This window comes from Papio anubis, chromosome X, assembly GCF_008728515.1.
Source record: "Papio anubis isolate 15944 chromosome X, Panubis1.0, whole genome shotgun sequence".
NCBI lineage: Eukaryota > Metazoa > Chordata > Mammalia > Primates > Cercopithecidae > Papio > Papio anubis.
Window position 1 is genome coordinate 3,675,790 of NC_044996.1, and position 23,221 is coordinate 3,699,010.

At 37.2% G+C, this 23,221-nt stretch overlaps 1 protein-coding gene across 1 annotated transcript in view; it reads right to left on the reverse strand.

Annotated features, from left to right (window-relative positions):
• The window catches only part of PASD1 (PAS domain containing repressor 1), a 71,167-nt gene extending 48,151 nt beyond the window's left edge, over positions 1–23,016 (reverse strand). Inside the window, exons 1-5 of the mRNA XM_031660847.1 lie at positions 20,928–23,016; positions 19,793–19,947; positions 15,311–15,399; positions 8,302–8,391; positions 365–464 (exon numbers count right to left, since the gene is read on the reverse strand). Coding sequence (XP_031516707.1) covers positions 365–464; positions 8,302–8,391; positions 15,311–15,399; positions 19,793–19,947; positions 20,928–20,959 — 466 coding nt within the window. The 5' untranslated portion in view covers positions 20,960–23,016. The remainder of the gene's footprint in view (positions 1–364; positions 465–8,301; positions 8,392–15,310; positions 15,400–19,792; positions 19,948–20,927) is intronic.
• Positions 23,017–23,221: the final 205 nt, after the last annotated feature.

Sequence of the window (23,221 nt, forward strand, 5' to 3'; positions counted from 1 at the left end):
TAGATTAGATTTCACAAAAATATTATTTTCTTTCCATGAACATTAGCATTTACATAGCTATCTATGTTGTATCAGTAGAGCAGGGCACCAGCTAGAACACTACACACGACGGTCCATTATTTATACAGTACTAATGCAATTGTACAAATGCTACAATACTCAGGGTCTGTGGTGAAGAATAAGATTTAATGGAGGAGAGATTTTTTAACACTAAAAATATAGTTTGTAATATTATATAAAAGTAAATTAATATATGATCAACAGCCATATATGCTCTAATTATCTTTTTAAAAATTAATCCATTGAGTGATTGTTACTTGTCCTTTAAAACCTAAGAATTTACTACTTTTAAAAATATACATACCTGAGTTTAACAAAGGAAATCTGAGAATAATCTTTTGGTAGACTTCATCTTTCTCTTCATCAGGCAGAAGGCTTAATAATTTTTTGCCCACAATCTCAGCCTGGCGGGAGAGGAGAGGAGGAGGTGAAGGGGAAAGGGAGGGGAAGAGGGAGAGAGTAAACTTTTTTATCTGTGTTAATACTGTTCAGTTCCTTTTTTATCTGTGTTAATACTGTTCAGTTCCTCTATCTCCTTACCTCCAGCGAGCTCATGCTCTGCCCCACCTCAGCCATCTACAGTTACATCTGTTATACCTCTAAAAAATACAATTCACATTATCCTACTTTATGACCACTACCTTCTACCTTTCCAGTGCACTCATACAAATACCCCTCTTGTATGTACCACCTCTCCAACAATGATTCCATCCACTAAGACCTCTAACCCATTTCTATCACATTTTCACTGTGCATTATCTTCCTCAAATCATCACATCTTTCCCTATCCAGCTCAGATTCCATGGTCACTGTAATCATTCCTATGTGCTCTTTCCCTCTACCACACTTGCCTGGGAAAATTTTGACTCTAGTTACTTCCAACCTTTCATTTACACCCACACCTTCACCCAAGCAATTGAATGTAGATGAAGAAAAACCCACAACTAAGCAGTATATTGTTTGAAATACGTATTCAACTCTGCCCAAAATTCATTTATTTAGACAATTTGCTCCCCTACTCTTTTTCCTCCTTCAAACCTCCAACACCCCAGCCTTCCTTCATTTTCAGCTGACCTAATTTCTTGTTTCAGTCAGTGAAAAAAATGGGAAATGTCAACATCTGACACCAAATCTACCAACCAATAATATCTATTCCTGTGCCTAGAGACCTGCTTTCCCTCCTCTTCCAATGAATAAGCTGTTACCTAAATTTGACTCCTTTGCCTGTGCACTGCATCCCATTTTCTGTAGACTATGAAAAGACATTGTTCTAGAAAGTCTTACTCTACCCCACACATTAAGTTTTCTTTTCCTCTTGACTGGGTGTTCCGATAAGCATACAGAATGCTGTATTATACATGCTATGATATCTGTCATCTATTTGGTCATTAAACACTGTATGCATGTATCAAAATATCACATGTATGCCATAAATATGTACAAATATTACATATCAATAAGAAACTTTAAAAATAATCAGGAAAACAAAAACAACAGCACAAAAATCTAAAAATGCATAACCTTCCTTTACATTACTGCCTCTCCCTTCAACTATAACTCTATTTATCTGGAGTTATGTACAAATATTATACATCAATAAGAAATTTTAAAAATAATCAGGAAAACAAAAACAACACAAAATTCTGAACATGCATAATCTTCCTTTACATTACCGCCTCTCCCTTCAATTATAACTCTACTTATCTGGTCCACTTTGGGACAAAAATTCCTGAAATGAAACTATACTTGTCACCTCCCCTTTCTTCACTTCTCACTCTTTCTTGAAACCACACTAATGAAGTTTGTATCTAACCACTCCACTGAAACTGCTTTTGTCAAGGTCACTAATGCCCTCCATATTGCCAAATCAAATCATCACTTCTCAGCCCTTCTCAGCCCTCATCTTACCAAGCATTTCAGCATTTGATGCAACTGATCCTTCCTTTTCCCTTGATACATTTACTTGACTTGCAGGACACCACACACATGAGGATATACTTCTACCTCAAAGGCTACTCCTTCACAATTTGCTAGATCTTACTGTTGCTTCCTGAATACTAGGCATCGGAGTACCAGGGCTTAGTCATTAGGCCTGTTTCCCTACGTGGTCTCTTCCACTTCCATCTCATTAAATACCACCTATCTGTTAATGACTCGCAGATACTCGTCTGTTGCCCGCACGATAACTCAATTTGGATGTCTAATCAGATTTCAATTTTAAGAGATCCAAAAAGAACTCCTGATCTTTTCTTTGACAAAATATGTTTCTCCCTCAGTCTTCCTAATATCAGTAATGGCAACCACCATTTACCCATTTACTTGTCCTTGACTTGCCTTTTATCTCTCAAACTCAACATCCATCAGCAATCTCTAATGGATCAATTTTCAAAACACGTACAGACTCAGTACACTTTTCACCACCTGGTCCAAGTCTCATTCCCAGTTTGGATTACTGCAGTAGCCGTAACTGCTCTCCCTGCATCTATTCTTGCCATGCCTCCACCACCACTCCATTCTCTATAGAACAGCCAGCGTGATCCTTTCCAAACATAAGCCACATCATGCTATTCCTATGTTCACTCAAAATTTTCCACTGATTATCCAAGTCATTCTGAATAAAAGCCAACGTCTTTATAAGGGCTTTCACCACTCAATATTCTAGTTCCTTGTTGCTATTGACCTTATCTGCTCTCTCTCTCTCTTGCTCACTGCACTCCAGGTACACCTAACTCCTCATTCACATCCAAACACAACGAGAGCAAATACTCATCACAGAGCCCTTGAACTAACTCCTCCTTAAATGTGAAGCACTGGTTCCCAAGTACTTGCAATGGCTTTCTCCCTCACTTAATACAGGTCTTTACTCAAAAGTATTTTACATAGCACCAACTCCTTGACATTCTCTTACTGCCTTTTTTGTTATCTGTTTATTATCTGCCTTCCCCATTAAAATGTAAATTGCAGTATAACAGAGACCTTGCCTGTCTTATTCACTGCTATATCCTCAACACCTAGAACAGAGCTTGGCACTGGTAAGCGTTCAGTAAATATTGGTTGAATGAATGAATAATATTGTATCATGTAGCTGAAATATGGTGAGACATGGATAAATTGAATATCAGATATAGAAGTAATGAGCTTTTAATGTGATAGCAACAAAGTAATAAAGTATTCTTTGTAGCTGAATAATGGCTTTGTGTGACAAACCACAAATTCCAATGATTTTTTAACTGATTAGCATTAATAATCTACAGTCAATATTCAGAAATATATCTTTATGGCCCATTTGTAGAAGCCAGCCTATGAACTGGTCAATGCTCGAATTAGCAGATGGATGCTGTCTCAATCAAGTTTGGCTTGATTAAGGAGAGAAATATTACCTTAATTTACCAAACAAAACATTATGGAATTAACAGACAATACATCTTGACAGTGAAAGTCACACAGTAAAAAGAAAGGTAGATTTTTTTCACTAAATTTAACTTTTTCAATAAAAACGTTTTTGTTGGTTTAGTTATAAAATAGACTTTAGATGCCAAACTAGGTTACCTCTGTGGAGACGACTCATTCATTCACTCACCTAACACACGATAAACAACTGCTCCATGCCAGTCACTATTCTAGGTATGTTCACATATACAAGCTCACTTAATCCCCTGGGAGAGTAAGAATTATCCCTTGTCTTATTCTTCAGGAAATTAAGGCTTCTCCAATTGTCAAGAGTTCAGAAATGCAGAAATGAAATTGACATGAAAGCTACATCTAATTCCATATCTATTGTGCCTTTTACTACACCATAGCTGCCTAAGCCCAATTTGCATCAGGAACAGAAAATTTCCTACTGGACCAGTTCCTGTATTTTGGACATTCTACATGAAGTAATTCACTGAATAAGATTTTACACTTATTTCTTATAAGGGTTACAAAAGGTGAACCTGACAATGAATTCCAATGAGCACATAGTCTAGTAGGGCAGATTAAATATGCACAATCAATTATGATGTAAAGTATAAAATAATACCCTAACAAGAGGTACAAAGTGCTATGTCTCATAAGTTCTTTCATTAGTTGAAAAATGAAGATAGTATTGTCACTTAAGAGAGTTCAAAGTGAGCTATCTTTTGATAGTCTACATTCTCTTGGATGTGACTAGTGGTAATGAGTTTCTTTTTGATTCTCTAGGGATAGGAATAGTGACAATAAGCCTTATAATTAACCACCAATTGAAACAGTGGATCTGTTCCAGTGACCTTGTTCCTTAGTTAGAAAAAGGGCAGAGACCTGAAAGCGTGATTAACCTCATGTTATTTTTGTAAATTTTTAGCATTTGCTCTTATTACACAAGGTAGAAAGATCAAGGTACTTAGAACTTAATGAAGCAAGGATAAATACCAGCGAAAAATTAAGGTGTTTTTTCAAAAGCCAAGTTTGCAAATATCTATTAGTTGTCACACAAATATTAGCATGGTCTCAGTCACACCAAAAAAACAAACAAAAAAAAGAATTAAGAAATTTACTGGGGACTCCATGACATTTACTGAGAGTCTAGGCAAGAATCATCTTTTTTACTGCCAAAGACATTCATATTACACATGCATTAGAAAGCTATTCAACTGTATGGGGCACAGGGAAGGATAAGATCCTCTGCAGGAGATTTAGGCTGCATCTCAAATCAAATGAGACTCATCACTACTAAATCTCTGCTATCTGTAAGCTTCTCAGGGAAAACAGAGCAAATCTCATCACAGTTATCACAAACTAACCATGTACCTGTGTTCAAAATTCGCTAACGTCTAATCTCTTAAAGATTCAATGCTGAGAATCTTTTCAGATGTAGCGTATGTTTTAAAAGCTTCATTTGCTTTAGAACTGCAAAAGAGAATAAATATATGTAAACTCCCAGATTTGATTTTATTTTCAGGGGGAACAATGGAGTGGGGTGAGTAGGAGGGCAGGCTGCTAAGAACAGGGGGCAGTGACTAGAACTTACTACTACAAATGACTATGAGTTTTTCCAAAGGAAAAAAAAAAACTGTCAATGAAATCAATGATTGGGAAAATGTGATGGAAGGTTTCAGATAAAAGTTTAATACCATGATGATAATGATAACAGGCATCACTTTATTCATGGTATGTGTTGTAACAGCATAACTTGGACACATCTTATCTCTCTGTCATACCCATCTTCAATACATCAGCAAAACAACTTATTTTACCTACAAAATACTTTCACTGCCACATTAATCCAACCCACTACCATCTATAGCCCTCCAAGTGGACTCTGTACTTCCATGCCTGCCCCTCATAGCCAATTCTTGACATAACAGCCAAAGCGATTCTGATAAAACTTAAGTCAGATCATTTCTTTCATCTGCTCCAACCTCCCCAATGGCTTCCTCCCATCTCAGAGGAAAAGGGATGTTACTTCTCCTGTTACTGCTCTGACTTTATCATCTCTATTTTCCTTTTGCTCACATCACTCCAGTCACACTGTTCTCTCTGCTGTACCTTTTCCTGCTTTCAGGCTCTTACATATGCTTTCTCCTCTGTCTGAAAGATACTTGCTCCAATTACCTGCATATCACACATACTCCATTCAGGTCTCTGTATAATCACGTAATTTATAATAACTCATCTCCCAGCACTCTCTAAGTAATATTATTTCCCCACTTATAGAAGAGAAACTAAAGGTTACGTAGTTAGAGAGAAACAAAGGAAATTTTAATTTCTAGATTATTTGATTATTTCATTCCAAAGACCAAGTTCTTTCCATTCCACCATGCTATTAGTTTGGAGTTGCTCCACAGACAGAGGTGCCTAGATGTGCAATGAAACTGAAGATTCCTGGAGCCACGCAGACACTCTAGAAATGGTTCGGTCTCCATTTTATAATATAAGTTGGATGACTTACAAAATGAAATTTTTAATCAAAGCCTGAGAAAAAGATTGCCTGTTTCGAAAAATTAAGAACAGTTAGGATTTAATGAGGAAGTGTGAAACTATGCCTCAGGTGTAATCGTTTTTAACCTTGTTTTATAGGAATATATAACTTAATTCCCATTTAATGTTTATGTACAAATGTAATAGTTATACATTTATTTTTAAGTACACTGATCTCAGGTAAATCAAGTCTATTGTTTAAGGCTGGCAGTTCAAAGCACATGTCACCTCTCTAGACCCAGATACCTCTCTAGACCTTGTGGTTTTGGGGCAGCGTGTGTGTGTGTCGTACCTCAAATGTTGAAGGGTGAAAGAGCTTCTTGATAATGAAAACTCTGAACCAAATACATAAAGAAGCAAGATCATATCATAACTAACACCATCATTATAATAAATCCTCACATAATAAGAAAAAGTCACCAGTCTCAGCCAATGACCAATTTGGTTTAAGCAATATCTGATGCCACAAAAATTTGGGTAGTTTTCTGGTCTTCATTATAATAAAATTTAAGCTGTAATGGATCATACTCGCACATTCCTTCTTTAAATATAGATTTTAAAAGAATCTTTTCCTTCTATGATTTAAATATACTAAAGTGCAATCCAATAAATATCTCTATTTGCATTTTATTCAGCTGTTTTGGTAGCCTACAAATATAAGCTGAATTTGAAAATGTAAACTGTTTTTTAAAAAAACGAAAGAGAATGAGAAATAAAAGAGATTGATTCTAGCATCTGTAATTTTTTTTTTTTTTTTTTTTTTTTTTTTTTTTTTTTTTGAGACGGAGTCTCGCTCTGTCACCCAGGCTGGAGTGCAGTGGAGCGATCTCTGCTCACTGCAAGCTCTGCTCCCTCCCAGGTTCACGCCATTCTCCTGCCTCAGCCTCCCGAGAAGCTGGGACTACAGACGCCTGCCACCACGCCCGGCTAATTTTTTTTTGTATTTTTAGTAGAGATGGAGTTTCACCGTGTTTGCCAGGATGGTCTCGATCTCCTGACCTCGTGATCCGCCCGCCTCGGCCTCCCAAAGTGCTGAGATTACAGGCGTGAGCCACCGTGCCCGGCCGCATCTGTAATTTTTTTTAAAGGGTATAAGGACTCTGAGTTTCCAAGCAGGCCACGGAACATGCCAACTGGCCTGGCTAAACTAGTGAAATGTTTTTAATCCACTTCCAACCTAACTACAGGATAATCTAACCCTGGCTTCTATTAATTTACATGTTCCAAACTTGAGTGCTATAGATCTCTGGATCAGGGTTTGTCAAGTTCTTGAGACAACTCTGTGGAATGAGGAATACGTAATGAAAACAACCGAGATATGATTGTTTTACACTACCACCAATAGTGCATAGGGGTTTCAATTTCTTCATATCCTCTCCCAAAACTTTTTGTTAACACAACCATGCCAATGGCAGACAGTTTGTGTGGGAGGGTTGTTGTTGGTAAATGTATTCTAGGTAACCCCTCCTCAAGCACCTGTATAAGTGGAATATCAAGGCCTTGCTACAGACTGAATGTTTATGTCCCCCAAAACTTTATATATTGAAATAATCTAACTGTCAATGTGACGGTATTATATTAAGAGATGGGGCCTTTGGAGATGATTAATGGGATTAGTGTCCTTATAAAAGAGACCCCTAGGCTGGGCATGGTGGCTCATGCCTTTAACCCCAGCACTTTGGGAGGCCGAGATGGGCAGATCTCTTGAGGTCAGGAGTTTGAGACCAGCCTGGCCAACATGGTGAAACCCTGTCTCTACTAAAAATACAAAAATTAGCCAGGCGTGGTGGCATGTGCCTATAATTCCAGCTACTGAGGAGGCTGAGGCAAGAGAATCACTTGAACCCAGGAGGCAGAGGTTGCAGTGAGCCGAGATCACACCACTGCACTCCAGCCTGGGTGATGGAGTGAGATTCCATCTCAAAAAAAAAAAAAAAAAAAAAAAAAAAAAAAAAAAAAAAAAAAAAAAGAGCTCCCTTGCTTCTTCTACTATGTGAGGTTATAATAAGAATAAAGATGTCTATGAACCAGAGAGTGGGCCCTCACTAGACACCAAATCTGTTGGCACCTTGATCTTGGATTTCTCAGACTCTAAAACTATAAAATGTAAATTTGTGTTGCTTACAAAGGCACCCAATCTACAGTATTCTGAAACCAATGAAAATGACAATAAAACAGGGGCACGTTTTGACAACATGGAAAACATCTTCTCTGATGAGCTTTATGCTCCTGAAAATAAATAATGAACCCCTAAACAACAAACCAGAATGATCCACTTTCCCAAAAGTAGAAAGAACTTACTGGTAAATGTCCAAGAAGAGAAGAGATGTTTTCAGCCACATGAATGATCACTCCATCTGCGCTCAGTGTAATCATAAAGCCATCTAATAACTAATGACAAGAGGATAATAATGTAATTAAATAGTGGAACAATAATAAAATGATAGCTTTATTGCTAAATGCTTAGATAATTATAATGGCACACTGAAATGTATTGCAGTCCTTAAATATCAATAAAATAGGCACAGACTTAATTAAAATTCCATTATTCTGCCTCCTACACAGAATCTACTTAACCTTAAGCATGAAATGTTTATCAAATGATGTGTCACTTAAACAAACAAATTTCAATGTACACCCAATTAACATGAAATTCTCTAACACAAGCTAAGAAGATTCATTTCCATGTGTAGGTTGTTTCACTTTAAGAACACTTAATTTCAAAAAAGTTAAAAATATTTTAAGGACACTTTCATTTGTGGTTAGGTTAGTCATCTCCTTATAAATATGGATATTGCCATCACTTTCCTGCTATATGATGGATTCAATAGCCAGACAAATGCCTCCTGGTAGAGAATATCTAAAATGATGAATAAAATATATTAAAACTTATTTTTCAAAACAGGACCAAGCTATTGGTAAAGTAAGGGAAATAATCTGGTGTCAGAAATGACTAGATTGTGAGAATTAAGACATCAGAGAATATTAGACCCTGTATCTGCCTTGAGACTATCTTCCAACACTGATGGCCTAGAGCTTGGGGGACAAAAGCAAAGCCGAGGCCTGTACAAGGCAGGAGGTGAAATCAAAGACCACAATATAAAGCCAGGTCTCCAAAAGGGTGTGACACCTTCAACAGGTGAAACAGAAAAATCTTATCCAGTGAAAGGAGACAGGGAATGTGCATGCCTCCCTCAGCCTCAGTCCTGGGAAGAGTAGGAAAAGAGAAAATAGTGAACTTTAGGAGGCACTAAGCAGAAGCCCACCTTTACACAAACTTGGAGCTAGAATTCATATACTACCTGTGTGGCCCTCAACGACCAAAGTCTAATATCTAGTTTAAAGTGATCCTGACCCCATATGTCTAACAAAAGTAAATCAAAATCACATCTAGACAATTATTTTAAAATGAGGGTTCAAAGAACTCATGCAGATAAAGTTACAAATAATACGAGCTTATAATAAAAATAAAACACAGGAAGAGATGAAGCATTATGAACAAGAGGCAACAGACATAATAAAATAAAGAATCATATTTAAAAAATAACAGATATTGGAATTATCAGATACAGAATACAAAACAAGTATGCTTAATAGGCTTAAATAAATAACAAAGGGCACTAAAAATATGAAGAAACAAGAGACTCAAAACTGACTCGTGAGATATAAAACATAATCAAACAGAATGTCTATAGATGATATTGTCATTAAAATTAGAAACTTAATGTATAGGTTAAATAGCATGTTAGAACACAGCCAGAAATAAAATTGTTGAGCTGGAAAGAGCTGAGAAAATGACTCAGAATGTAACACAAGGAGACATACAAATGGAAAAATAAGATAAATTCATTTCATGGAGAAGAGAATGAGAAAGTCCAACATATGTCTGATCAGTGTTCCAGAAGGAGATAATATAACAGAGAAGAGGAAATACGCAATGAGATACAGGTTGAAAATTATCCAGAAGTAATAAAATACACCAATCTTAAGATTCAGGAAGCCCAAGTAATTGCAAACAGGATTCTACATTTGGATAAAGTCACAAAATCCTCAAACCCATTAGGATGGGCTATCATTAAAACAAAATAAATAGTTTTGGGACAAGATATGAAGAAATTGAAACCCCTATGCACTATTGAGGGTAGTGTAAAATGACAAAGCTGCTATAGAGAACTCTATGGCAGTCTCTCAAATAACTAAACATAGAACTATCATGTGATTCAGCATTTCCACTTCTGGGTGTATATAAAAAAAAAACAACCTGAAAGCAGGAACTCAAACAGATATGTGTACACCTATGCTCACAGAAGCATTATTCATAATGGCCAAAAGGTGTAAACAATCTAAGTGTCCAACAGATGAATGTATAACCAAAATGTATAACAAACAACGAAATATTATTCAGCCTTAAAAGGAAAGAGAATTTTGCCACATACTACAACATGGATGAAACATGAAGATATTATACTAAGTGAAACAAGTCACAAAAGGACACTACTGTATGATTCCATTTATATGAAGTTCCTAGGACAGCCAAATAGATAGATGCACAAAGTAGAATGGTGGTTACCAGGAACTGGGAGAAAGTGAGAATGGGGAGTTATTGTGTTTCAATTACGCAAGCTTTTAAAAGCTGGAAATGGATGGTGGTGATGGTTGCACAATAATGTGAATGTACTTAATGCCACTGAACTCTATATTTAAAAGTGATTAAATGATAAATTCATGTTATATACATTTCACAATAATAAAAAAAACAGGCCAAATAATAAGTTATAATGGAGATTAGAAAGTATTTACGATATAATAATTTTTTAAACACCATTTATCAAGACTTGTGAAATGCAGCTAAAACAACATTTGGGAATCTTTGCCTAAGTGTATATATTAGAAAAGAAAATTGGTTAGAAATCAATGAATTAAATAATCTAAAATTGTTAGAGAACAAAAAACGAACCCAAAAAAGTAGAAAAAAGTAAATATAAAAATAGCAGAAATTAATAAAATAAAAAATAATGACACAATGGAGAGAATCAAGAAAGTTAAAAGTCAATTCTTCGAAAAGAACATTAAAATTGACAAAACTCTGGTAAGACGAATCATGGGGCAAAAAACACAAACAATATTAGGAGTGAAAAGTGGATATCATTACAGAAGCTTCATTATGGACAACTTTATGCCAACAAATTTGAAAGCAAGTCTTAGAAAAATATAAATTACAAAAAGTAACTTGAGAAGAAGTAAAAAATATAACCAATCACATCATCATTAAACAGCGAAATCACTACTTTAAAATATTCTCTTATCTTTATAATGTTTCTCCTTCATAGCATACACAAAAAAGAACTCAAAAAGTATGAACACATTAAATATAACAGATAAAACGTTAAAGCTTTTAAAATAAAATATAAGAGAATATATTTATTACCTTGTGGTAGGTTAAGGATTTTTTAAACAAGAAAGTAAACACTCTTTGGTAAATTTGATTACTTTAAAATTAATAATTTCTGTTTGTCAAAAGTCACCTTAAATAGTGAAAAGGCAAGTTTCAAACTAGAACAAGAATTTTGCAACACATAACTTGCAAGTGATTCATTTCCAGAATCTGTTTAAAATCTCCAACATATGAATAATTAGAAAGAACAACAATATCATAAGAAACTGAGCAAAGGTTAGAAACAAGCATCTCATAGAAGAGGAAACACAAATGGCCTCAAAATTTGTGAAAAGACGCTCATTGTCATTTGTAATGAAACAAGACACCATTCCATTCCCAACCAATTGACAAAAATTTAAAAATTAGACAATAAATTGTTAGCAAGGATGTGGAGCAATAAGAACTTTCATCCACTACTACTAAGAATATAAATGAACAGTAAAATACACAGTGAAACACAGCCACTTGAAAAGCATTGTCATTTTCATGTAAAGGGGAGCTACCCTACCACTCCACTCTACCCTCCAGCAATCTCACTCCTAGATATACACCTAGAAACACTCTTGCTTATATGGAAAAGGATATACGAACAAAAATGTTCAAACCAAAACTGCTCTCAATAACAAAAACCTACAGCTCTGCAAGACCCAGTTTATGCGCCTCCGATTCATACCCCATCCCACCCTCAATCAAGCCAGGGATTTTAGCTTTCCTTTTGCAGTCCCAGCTTAGTCTCCTAACTCCGCCAGCAGTAGGGGTTTTCAGTATCCATCCAAAGTGACTGGATTCATGAAAGCAGTAACTTCATCCACCTTGGGGCATCGGATCTGGGTACCCCAGTGGGTTTCCAAAAAAGCCAGGTGACTTTTGACTAAGGACAGGAGATAGAAAATGACAGGAGATAGAAAGGAACTGGTAGATACAGTATTTTCCCTTCCTCCCCTATACGGACTATTCTAAGGTGCGGTGCCTTTTACATAGTTTAAGAGTGACTGAACAACCCACTGTGTGTTCCTGTGAAGCTGTATCCAGCTTGGTAATAAACTATCCTAAATTTCAGTTCCCTTCTTCCCTGCCTTACTTTTCTTTCCCCCTCACCCTCACTATCCTGAGAATGTATATCCCACTAAAACCTTAGCATGTAAGTTTTGTTTCTGCCTCTACTTCCTAAGGAGCATGAGCTAAAACCGATTTCTAGTGCCCATCAACAGTAAAATGGTTAATTGTACAGTATGTTCTAACAAGAATACAGAAGTAAAAATGAATGCACTAGAGTTACATACAGTGTCATGGATGAATTGAAAAAGGTTGAGCAAAAATATCAAGTCAGAGAAGAATACATACAATATAATTCAATTTATATAAAGGTGAAAGTCATGCAAAAGAAAACAACATATCACTTACAGATGCATACACTTGTCCTAAAAATACAAAGCAAGGCAAAGGAATATTGATACAGAACTCAGGAAATGGTAGGGAAGAAGTGGTGTGGAAGAAGAAGATCATGACAAAGGGGATTTCAAAGGATCTGGTAATGCTCTATTTCTTAACCTCAGTGTTACCTGTACTATTTTTTAACTGTTAATATATGTTATATACATTTTTGTACGATAAAATTTTAAGTAAAAGTTTTTAAAACTGGGTGCTTGCTATTTCCTATTAGACGTCAAAAGATAACGTCCAAAACTGCCACATGCCTGAAGTGACCTTCCAAACACATAGGTTCAGAAAACAGTCTAGGCGGATCTGGTAAGGCGTTTTGCTCCTCTACTCATTTTTTGTATGTCTGCTTGCTTTTGGCATTTTGATTACCACATTCTCTACTGAGATGGTTTGCTCTGAGTTAGTCTGGACCCCCATGGGCTGGAGTGTAAGTGAGGAAACATGGTGTGCTACTTAGCTGTGCTACTCAACAGGTCTTGGAGTAGCACAAGGTGCAAGGTGCAAGCTCTCCCAGTTTGGTCTCCTCTTTCCTACAGTAAAAAGGATCAACATCATTATTAACTTACTCATAGGCTTCTTATGAGGATGCCTATGAGCATCCTCATAAGAGGATGCTCTACATGAGAGCACTGTGTAGGTTGTTACACAGATGTCAGGAGGCTCTTACGTTTGACCAACAGTATGGCAAACAGGAAGGAAACATCCAAAGCTAAGTCATTGCTCTGAAATACAAGCCATAAGAAACAAAGGCACCTTGCTCTCTTGCCCTCCAAACTCCGCTTTCTTTCATGCTTCAAAAGAATGGCCAAAGCTGTAATGAAACTAGAAAGTGAAGAGAAAGAGCCCTCTACTGTCCCTCTTCTCAGATTTTCTGATGTTTCCATCTCTCTGGCTGAAGTCAGCCCTGATTGGTCAGACTGAGCTTGTTTATTGCAAGAAAAAACTTCATGAATAAAGAACAGACTTTTCTAGGGAAGTTATTAAAGCCTAATGGAGGGGAATAAAGTGGAAAGGAGGGAATTACCCAAGATATTCTGATCCTTCCAGTTGAATGCCATATATTCTGTAGTTGTGAACATAATTATCCCTCTAGGGTGTAGTTATACCTTGTCTAGCTTCTAAAATATTTCAAACAAGCATCTGGTTTCATAAAATTGGTAACAAGATTTCACATAACACATTTTAAGTCCTCTATTTAGCAAATATTTGTGTATAGGATCCCTAAAACAAAACCTTTAATAAAATTGAGAGAGGGTCGTGTGCAGTGGCTCATGCCTGTAATCCCAGCACTTTGGGAGGCCAAGGTGAATCGCTTGAGCCCAGAAGCTCAGGAGACCAGCCTGGGTGACATAGTGAGACCTTGTCTCTATAAAGAGTTATAAAACATAATTAGCTGAGCATGGTAGTGTGCACCTCTGGTCCCAGCTACTTTGGGGGCTGAGGTGGGAGGATTGCTTGGGCCCCGAAGGCTGAGGCTGCAGTGAGCTACAATCATACAACTGCACTCCAACCTAGATGACAGAGTGAGACCCTGTGTCAAAAAAAAAAAAAAAAAGTGAGAGTCTGTTGCTTAAAAGGAAGAAAAATGAAGTAGAATATTAAAATATGGTTCCACTCATTCACAGTCAGTAGAATTTTGGCTCTAACATTGGGATGGGTTTGAAAAGATTCACTCACACAATGCCTTTCTCAGACACCATTATGACCACTAATGGTCATAGTGCTGGGTGATCAGCCAGGACCGAAAGAGAAAAGGGACCAGACTGATAATTTCTGGGTGTCCAATATTGCCAAACAGTGTACTATATATTTTACACATGTTCACTTTATTTTACTCTCACATCATCTCAATGAGATAAAGATCATTTTTACTCATTTTAAAGAGAAAGAAATCAAGGCTCAGAGATGGTAATTCAGTCAAGACACACAGCAAGTAAGTGACAAAGGCAAAATCTGTATCCTTATCTGTCCAACTCAAAGGAATATGGTCCTTCGGAGTGCAGTTTGTGGCTTGTGAAACTAACCAGTTCTCTTGGAGATAGAAACTATAAACACCTTACATTCTTGAGGGGGGAACAACTACTTGAAGGCTAATTCATTAGAGTATAACCATCTATGTTGAAAAAGTCTACCAGATAATCACTTAACTTGCCACTAACCTATGCAAAGATTTGTTTGTGTTTGTTGTCACTCAAAATCAGTGTTTCTCAAAACTCAGTTGGCATAGGAAGCATCCGGGGAGCTTGAGAGAAATGCAAACTCCTGGCCCTAACAGGTTTGAGATTCTGATCCAGACGATTTAAGTTATCAAGCTCTCTGGTTGATTCTAATGCATATTATCTCCTAATCACACTCTGACGAACACTATTCTTTGTCTTCTATTACATGTATTCAACATATGAAGTAATCAAAGAACAAAAGCCCTCTTACCTGTAGCATCATTTGGTTGAAGTCATCATAGGTACGAAAAGATGGAATCCAATGTAATTTCCTTTGAGAGCTTTTTGGATTGACTTTGTCTTTTTAGAAAAAGGAAGAAAGTACAGAACAGTGTCACATTAAAATGATTAGCTATGGGTATTAGATTTTTCAAAGTTATACCTAATTTATAGAAAAGACTCATGAGAAAATGCTGAGTGCTAATGAAGGATCTGATGTTGGCTAACTAATTGTATATAAATGATCACAAACACAGAAGTGTTTGGAATTGAAAAAGACTTTGAAGATCATCCAACTCAATTTCTACCACACACATTATGACCTGTTAAACACTTTTATGATTTTTCAACTTCTAGTTATTTTTTTCCTCTTGAGTTCTACCAAAACCCAGTATCCATAATCCGCCAGGTAAGTCAAGGGGCTCTAAGTAGGTCCAGACCCCCAAAGTCCTCCCCTAGTCCTGACTAAATTATGAAATTCCACTCTTTAGTTTCATCTATTTAAGCTTTACACAAGGTCCCTTAACTAGAATATCTTCAAGCTTTATCTTTCATCTCTTCCAAGCTACTGGTACTGTCCTCTCCCCTATCCGTCCTATCACATTCTTCAGGGTTTTCTGGTTTCCTCAATGAAAAGTGTGTTTCTGCTCCTGTCTGCTGTCAACATGTGCCACTCTCTACCTCCCCAACTCCACCCTACTCCACTAACTTCACTAGCAAAGGGACTTCACTAACACAGCCCTCTAATCGCAAGTGATTTTAATACTTCATGTCAATAAACATTAGTTCCTTCTCCTCACAGAAAAATGAGACCCATAGCATACAACTTTGATCTCTATTAAAAATATAAAATCGTATGACAAGGATAATGTTTACAGTGGCTATTGCTTTCTTGACAGGCATGAGTCTCTGACTCGTTCCTAGAAGTAGAGTTGGGTAAGAGGGAGGCCATGCATAAGGAGAGCTTTAGAGCCCTCACTGATGAGGGAATGAAAATAGGGTGTGTAACTGGGTGTGAAATAGGAGTAACATGAAAAGTAAACCATGCCAACTGCATAAATGCCTCAAGATCAGTGATCCTGACCACTGTCCCAGCTTGGAAACTCAATTCTAGGCATAGCTCTTCAAACTCAAGAAACAACCCATGATACTCTTCCACAGTCAATTTCTGAAGAAATTTCTCCATTGCCTTCCAGTTCCATCTAATAACTTCCACCTCCTATACTTCATTCAAAGAAATAAAAAAGATAGGGGAGTTCATATACTATCAAGAAAGGATAACCACTGTATTTTATAAATAAATCATAAAGGACTTTTCTACTTTACTACTACCCATGAACTTGTTTTTGTTTATTCTCTAAGGTGTGCATCATATCCAATTCTTCACCATATCCCCAATGTCTAACATGGTACTTAAGTCATGGCAGGGATTTAACACTTGTTAAACTGAACCTCTTTTATTCATATATTTAACAAATGTTTACAGAGCTTCTGCTATGGGTCATATTCTGCTTTACAGGTTCAGGATACAGCATAAACAAGAAAAATAAGGTGACTGTTCTTTTGTATCTTACAGACTGATGGGGCAGCGTAGACAAATAATCAACACATAGACAACAGAACAGACAGTTTCAGGTATCTGCAAGTACAATAATTGGTAAGATCGGGTGATCAAGAAAAGCCTTACTAGGAAGGTACTAGGAAGGTAACATCTGAACTAAGATTTGATAGACAAGAAAGCAACTGTGTGAAGATATGGGACCAAATCATCTCAGGGAGATGAAGCAGTAAGTGCAACATGAAGCAGGAAATCATTTTGCCTATTTGAAGAGACGAAAGGATCCCAAAGTGGCCGCAGTGGGATGACCAGGGGGTAAAGCAGTAGGAAAGCCTGAGAGATAGGAAGGGCCAGATCATGTAGGGTATATGGTAAGAAGTTTGTATTTTATGCTGAGTAAAACATGAAATGCTTTTAATTATCATTATTTTGAGATAGAGTCTAGCTCTGTTTCCCAGGCTGCAGTGTAGTGGCGCAATCTCAGCTCACTGCAACCTCCGCCTCCCGGGTTCAAGCTATTCTCCTGCCTCAGCCTCTCGAGTAGCGGGGAATACAGGTACCTGCCATCACACCCAGTTAATTTTTTGTATTTTTAGTAGAGATGGGGTTTCACCATGTTGGCCAGGTTGGTCTTGAACTCCTGACCTCAGGAGTTCAGGTGATCCACCCACCTCGGCCTCCCAAAGTGCCGAGATGACAGGTGTGAGCCAGCGTGCCCAGCCCATGAAGTGCTTTTAAGCAGGAGAGTGACATGGTAGATTTTTACAAGATCCCTATGGCTGTTTGTTGCAAACAGAATGAAGTGGGTAGCAAAGATAGAGGCAGAATCTAGCTATGAACCTTCATCAAAAGTAAGAGATGAGGGAATGGGGAGATGTTGGACAAAGGATACAAAATTTCAGTTAGAATAAGTTCAAGTTCTATTACACATCATGGTGACTACAGTAAATAACAATATATTGTACACTTGAGAATTGCTAAGAGAGTAGATTTGATGTGGTCTCATCGGAGAAAGGTAAGTATGTGAGGTAATGCATATATCAATTAGCTGGATTTAGCCATTCCACAGTGTATACATATATCAAAATACCATGTTCTATACCATAAATCCACACAATTTTTATTGATCAATTTAAAAAAGAAAAAGAAAAAAAAGTAAAAGATGATGGTGGCCTGGATTTGGGTGGTACATCAAGGCTACGCAAATGGTGAGAAATGTATAGATATGAAACATACTGTGTAGGTAGAAGCCAAAAAAATATTGCAGAGGAATTGGATAGGATGGTGAATGAAGTGGAGGAAATAAGAACGGCTTCTAAACTTTTTGCTTGTGCGCCTGGCAGAACGACTGGTGGTTGCCAGTTACTGATATGAAGAGAACTGGAGGTGGGGATGAGACAGGCAATGCAGTGTAGGGGTATCAAGAGTTCCTTTATGGTCATGTTAACCCTTCTATTTAATATGCAATTGAGGACATCACGTAGAAAACTCTTTTGCCAATTGTATAATAAGTATGATTCTCAGGGAAGGAGCTCAGGGCTGGAGATAGATTTTAAAAGTGGAGGTCACTGATATCTACATAACACTTCAAATCAAGGGAATAGATAAGGTAACCTGGAAAATGGGTACTGTGTAAATATAAAAGAGAAAAAAGTCCAAGGACTGAGCCATGGGTACACCCATGTTTAGAAGTTGAAAGGGGAGGAAGAAGTAAAAAAAAACACAGATAAAGAGTGGCCAATTCATATGGTTTGGCTTTGTGTCCCTGCCAAAATATCATCTTGAATTGTACTCCCATAATTCCCACACGTTTGTGGGAGGGACCTGGTGGGAGATAATTGAGTCATTGGTGCACTTTCTCCCATATTGTTCTCATGGTAGTGAAAAAATCTCACGAGAGCTGATGGTTTCATAACAGGAAACCCATTTCTCTTGGCTCTCATTCTCTCTCTTGCCTGCTGCAATGTAACATGTGCCTTTCCCCTTCCGTCATGATTGTGAGGCTTCCCCAGCCACGTGGAACTGTAAGTCCAATTAAACCTTTTTCTTTTGTAAATTGCACAGGCTTGGGTATGTCTTTAGCAGCAGTGTGAAAGTGGACTAATACGCCAATGAACCAGGAAAGAAACTTAGTGACTGTGCTGTCCCGGAACCTGAGGGAAAAGTGTTTCAAAAAGGAAGGAGTGGTCACATGTCCAATGTTTTGGAAAAGTCAAGAAAGATGAGGACAGTTAAACCAAATAATTCAGCAATGTGAAGGTCACTGGTATTCCTGACAAAAGTAGTTGTAGTTGAATGGTAGGAGCTAAAGCCTCAGTGAAGTGGGTTGAAGAAAGAATGGGATGTGAGCCAGTGGAGACAGGGCCCATAAAATCATTTCAGTAAGTTTTTCTGTGAAGGAGGAGAACACAGAAATAGGGCAATACCTGGAGGTATCATGGGGTCAAAAATTATTTTAAGGTAAGAGATTATTACAGTATAATTACATATTTATGGGCATGACTTACTCAGATGTTTTGAGTTAAACCTACTGAATTAAACCTTAAAATATTGTAGGTAATATTTTACAGGCTCGGGGCCATGTTTCCCTCAGCAACATTTACCACATACCTTTAAGTGCTTAAGATACAGAAATTTGCATTATTTCCCACATATGCTTCTATTAATTTTCATTTCCTTTGCCCACTTTTGCATGAATCTCAATCACATTTTAAGTGTCAACCATATACAAACTTGTGAATGCAAAGAAACAAACTATCTGTGTATTAGAAGGTACTTCAAGAGTTCCTCTAATCATTAATTCTTCCCAACGAATGTCTGAGGTAAAGTGAGAGACCAAGTTGTCCCACCCACAGCTAATTTTCAATGTGGCTAATCGAAAACCTATAATGATGGTGGAGGCTGAACAAATCAAACCTTTGTCCTTTTGTGAAAGGACAGTGGTGCTCTGTGATGTTTCCGATTTGTCTCCTTTTACAGGATAGCCATGAGTTTGCAGTATTTTGCGGAGTCTTGTCAAGACGGCATTTAATTCAGCCTTCTTTGCCTTTTCGAATTCATCAGATTCATCCCTAATTGAGAAAAAGAAAACCAATCAGGGTTAGTAATGGCAAGGGTGGGGTGGGGAAATCAGATGATGGAACAATAGAAGGTAAGAAGAGAAAAAGGGAGAAGTTAGTGTCAATATTTGAGCAAAAATCCAGTCCTTTGATTACCCATACAGCAACAATAATAATCATTATTAAAATAAGGAAATGAAAGCCAACTTCATCTCCCTTTGCTGTGGGGCCCTTGAGGGTAGGGACCATATCTGTCTCCTTGTCTCTTCCAGAACAAAGCCCCGCACAGTACCTGGCACAGTGACCTAAGAATTATATAAAATAAGTCCAAATTAATTTGAATTTAACGGTGGGTCTTTGTTCCACCATATATTATTACATCCTTTAGCAAGAGTGTTTCTGATAAAATTAAATTCTTTCTAAGTGGTCTATAATCACACAAGAGGCTCTCTCAAAGCCAATGCTCTTCTCAGACAGGAGATTGAACCATAAAATGCTAATTGATTTTTTATTTTTTACTTTTAAAAACCACAGATCATACTGCAAACTTTTGACAAAATCTTTTTGATCAGTGTACTTGAATTTATTTTAGAAGTTTGATCTGGAAAAATAAATTAATTTATCTTCTCAAACACAAATGAATTTAAGCTGTAGGCAAGCCAAGGCTCAAAAACAGTCTTCTAAAAATATCAGGGACTGTATACTTGTCAGTCATTTGACAACCATTAGAGTCAGCTCTGGGCAGGCACTATGCAAGGCATGGAGGACACAGTTTGAGGAAGAGGGCTGTCAGGTAAATAGGTAATGTGCTAAGTATTATAATAGAGTTGGGGCTGAGAGTTATGAAAAAAAAAAACAACACTGGAGAAACGACATTTCTCTGAGTGAATTAGGCTTCCCTGAGGAAATAGCATTTTGCTAGATGTGAAATGGGAACAGAGCACGAGGGAGAGGGCTTTGACAGAAAATGTCAGTCAGTTATGAATGCATACCTCTTCTCTTTCTCTCTCTCATCCTCATTCATTATTCAGTGATGTAAGGAAGACTCCTGAAATCAAAGTGAAGCAATATTTTACTAAGAAATCAGTTTTAGTGGTGAATCACAGTAAAGCAATAAGGATAATCAAAATTCTCAATTGCATAACACTTTTCCCTCAAGGAATGCCTACTTCTTTTAAAGATAGGCTTTCATTAAGTACCAATAACACTCTCATATGTTATGTAGATGTTGAAGACTTGCTTTATTGTGTAATCCCCAATGAATATTTTTGATAATAACATTACAAATGAATATATTTGTAAAAGTTACAAAAACATTCTGTGGTTACACCACTTAATCAAAAAACAAAAACAAAAACAAAAAACAAGTATTTGTAGTTTTAGTTCCATACCCTTAAATTCATTTAACTTTTATTAACTTTGAGAAAATTTAAGGAAATGAAGACAGATGCAGTTTGAAAGCTTCATGCCAAGCATGTACATGCCACAAAAGAGAAAAATCTGCATTATTGTTGTTCACAGAAATCCTTGGTGTATAAAACAATGACCTTGAAATCACTGAAGTCCTCTGCTTTGAGCTGTACAATTAGACTCACACATCACCTCAAGGCCAAAGCCTCAAGGTAGATGTCAATGGCATCCCAATACATATGTGTTACAAAAAAGTGATCAAAATATAGCAAACATCCTTTAAATGCTCTCTAAGTAAGGGAAAGCTTGGGGAGTCAAACACTGGAAAGGTACTAAGCACGAAATATGAACCTGTGCTTGGTGTTAATGCTCTCCTAGATAAAAAATAACCTGAACAGGGAAGTGAAACTAAAGCTCACCATCTCTCCCTATGTATAGCCAGAACTCCCAGAGGCTAACATTACATTGAAAAAAAAAATGGATAAAGAATAACCCAAACAAGGAAGTGGAATTAAAACTCACCACCTCTCCCTACCTGTAGCCAGGACTCCCAGAGGCTAACATTACATTGAAAAAGAAAAAAAAAAATCCTCCCACCAACAAAAGAAGAAAACAGGAAGCTTGTCTCTCTCAGCGTGTTCTCTGGGTGCAGGGGAAAAGACACCACCATACGGAATCAACCTTGGGGTTCCAGAAAAGGCAAAGATAAACCCCTTCTGGAGAGATACTTTCTAAAGACAGATTCCACAGAATTTCCACAGATAAGGCACTGTTGAAGATGAGCTCACTATTCAAAATTAGAAAATACGTAAGGAAATAATCTATCAATCCCCAAACTAAGGGACACACACACCCCCCAACAGTATGAAACCCCCAAGAACTTCAAATAGCTGTGGAGAAAGATGAATTAGAAGTTATATAAATAGATATATTCAATGAAATTAATTTTTAAAAGATGGGTTGAACAATGTATTAGAAACATCAGATAAGGAAATTAATAAATGGAACAGAGCTATGAGGAAACTTGCCATACAGTAGGAGAAAATGGGTTGGAAAATATGAAACAAGAGGTTATGAGATATGAAGGACAAAATGGGAAGGCACAGTATATATCTAAGAGAGGTTCCAGATAGGCATAATAGCAAGGGGAGATGAGCAGTAAGGAGACAATTTTAAATTTTCCAGAATGGAAAATGTGACCCAATCTGGATGAATTAAAATAAAACCACACCTAGAAACATCACAGTGAAATTTCAGAGCACCAAAAACAGCTAAGCCATTCTAAGCCATGAAAAAGATCAACACATACCAAAGAATATTATCAAATAGACCGTATTTCTGGCCCAAATACAATTAAATTAGAAATCAATAATAAAAAGACAATACAAAACCTGATCGATTTGATCATTCAAAATAACAAAACTTCCTAAATAGCTCTGAAAAGCAGAAAATACTCAGAACTAAATATTACAAGTACACCACATTAAAAATATATTAAAGTAAAATGCAGCTAAAGTATTACCAAAGCATTTGGTCTTAAATGCCTATTAGGAAAAAAAGTAAACAAAAACTAGTAAACAAATTAGTAAACAAAATTAGTAAGTTGGCCGGGCTCAGTGGCTCACGCCTGTAATCCCAGCACTTTGGGAGGCCGAGGCAGGCAGATCACCTGAGGTCAGGAGTTCAAGACTAGCCTGGGCAACATGGTAAAACCCTCTCTCTACTAAAATACAAAAATTAGCCTGTTGTGGTGGTGGGCACCTATAATTCCAGCTACTCAGGAGGCTGAGGCTGGAGAATTGCTTGAACCTGGGAGGCGGAGATTGCAGTGAGCCGAGATCACACGACTGCACTCCAGCCTAGGTGACTGAGTGAG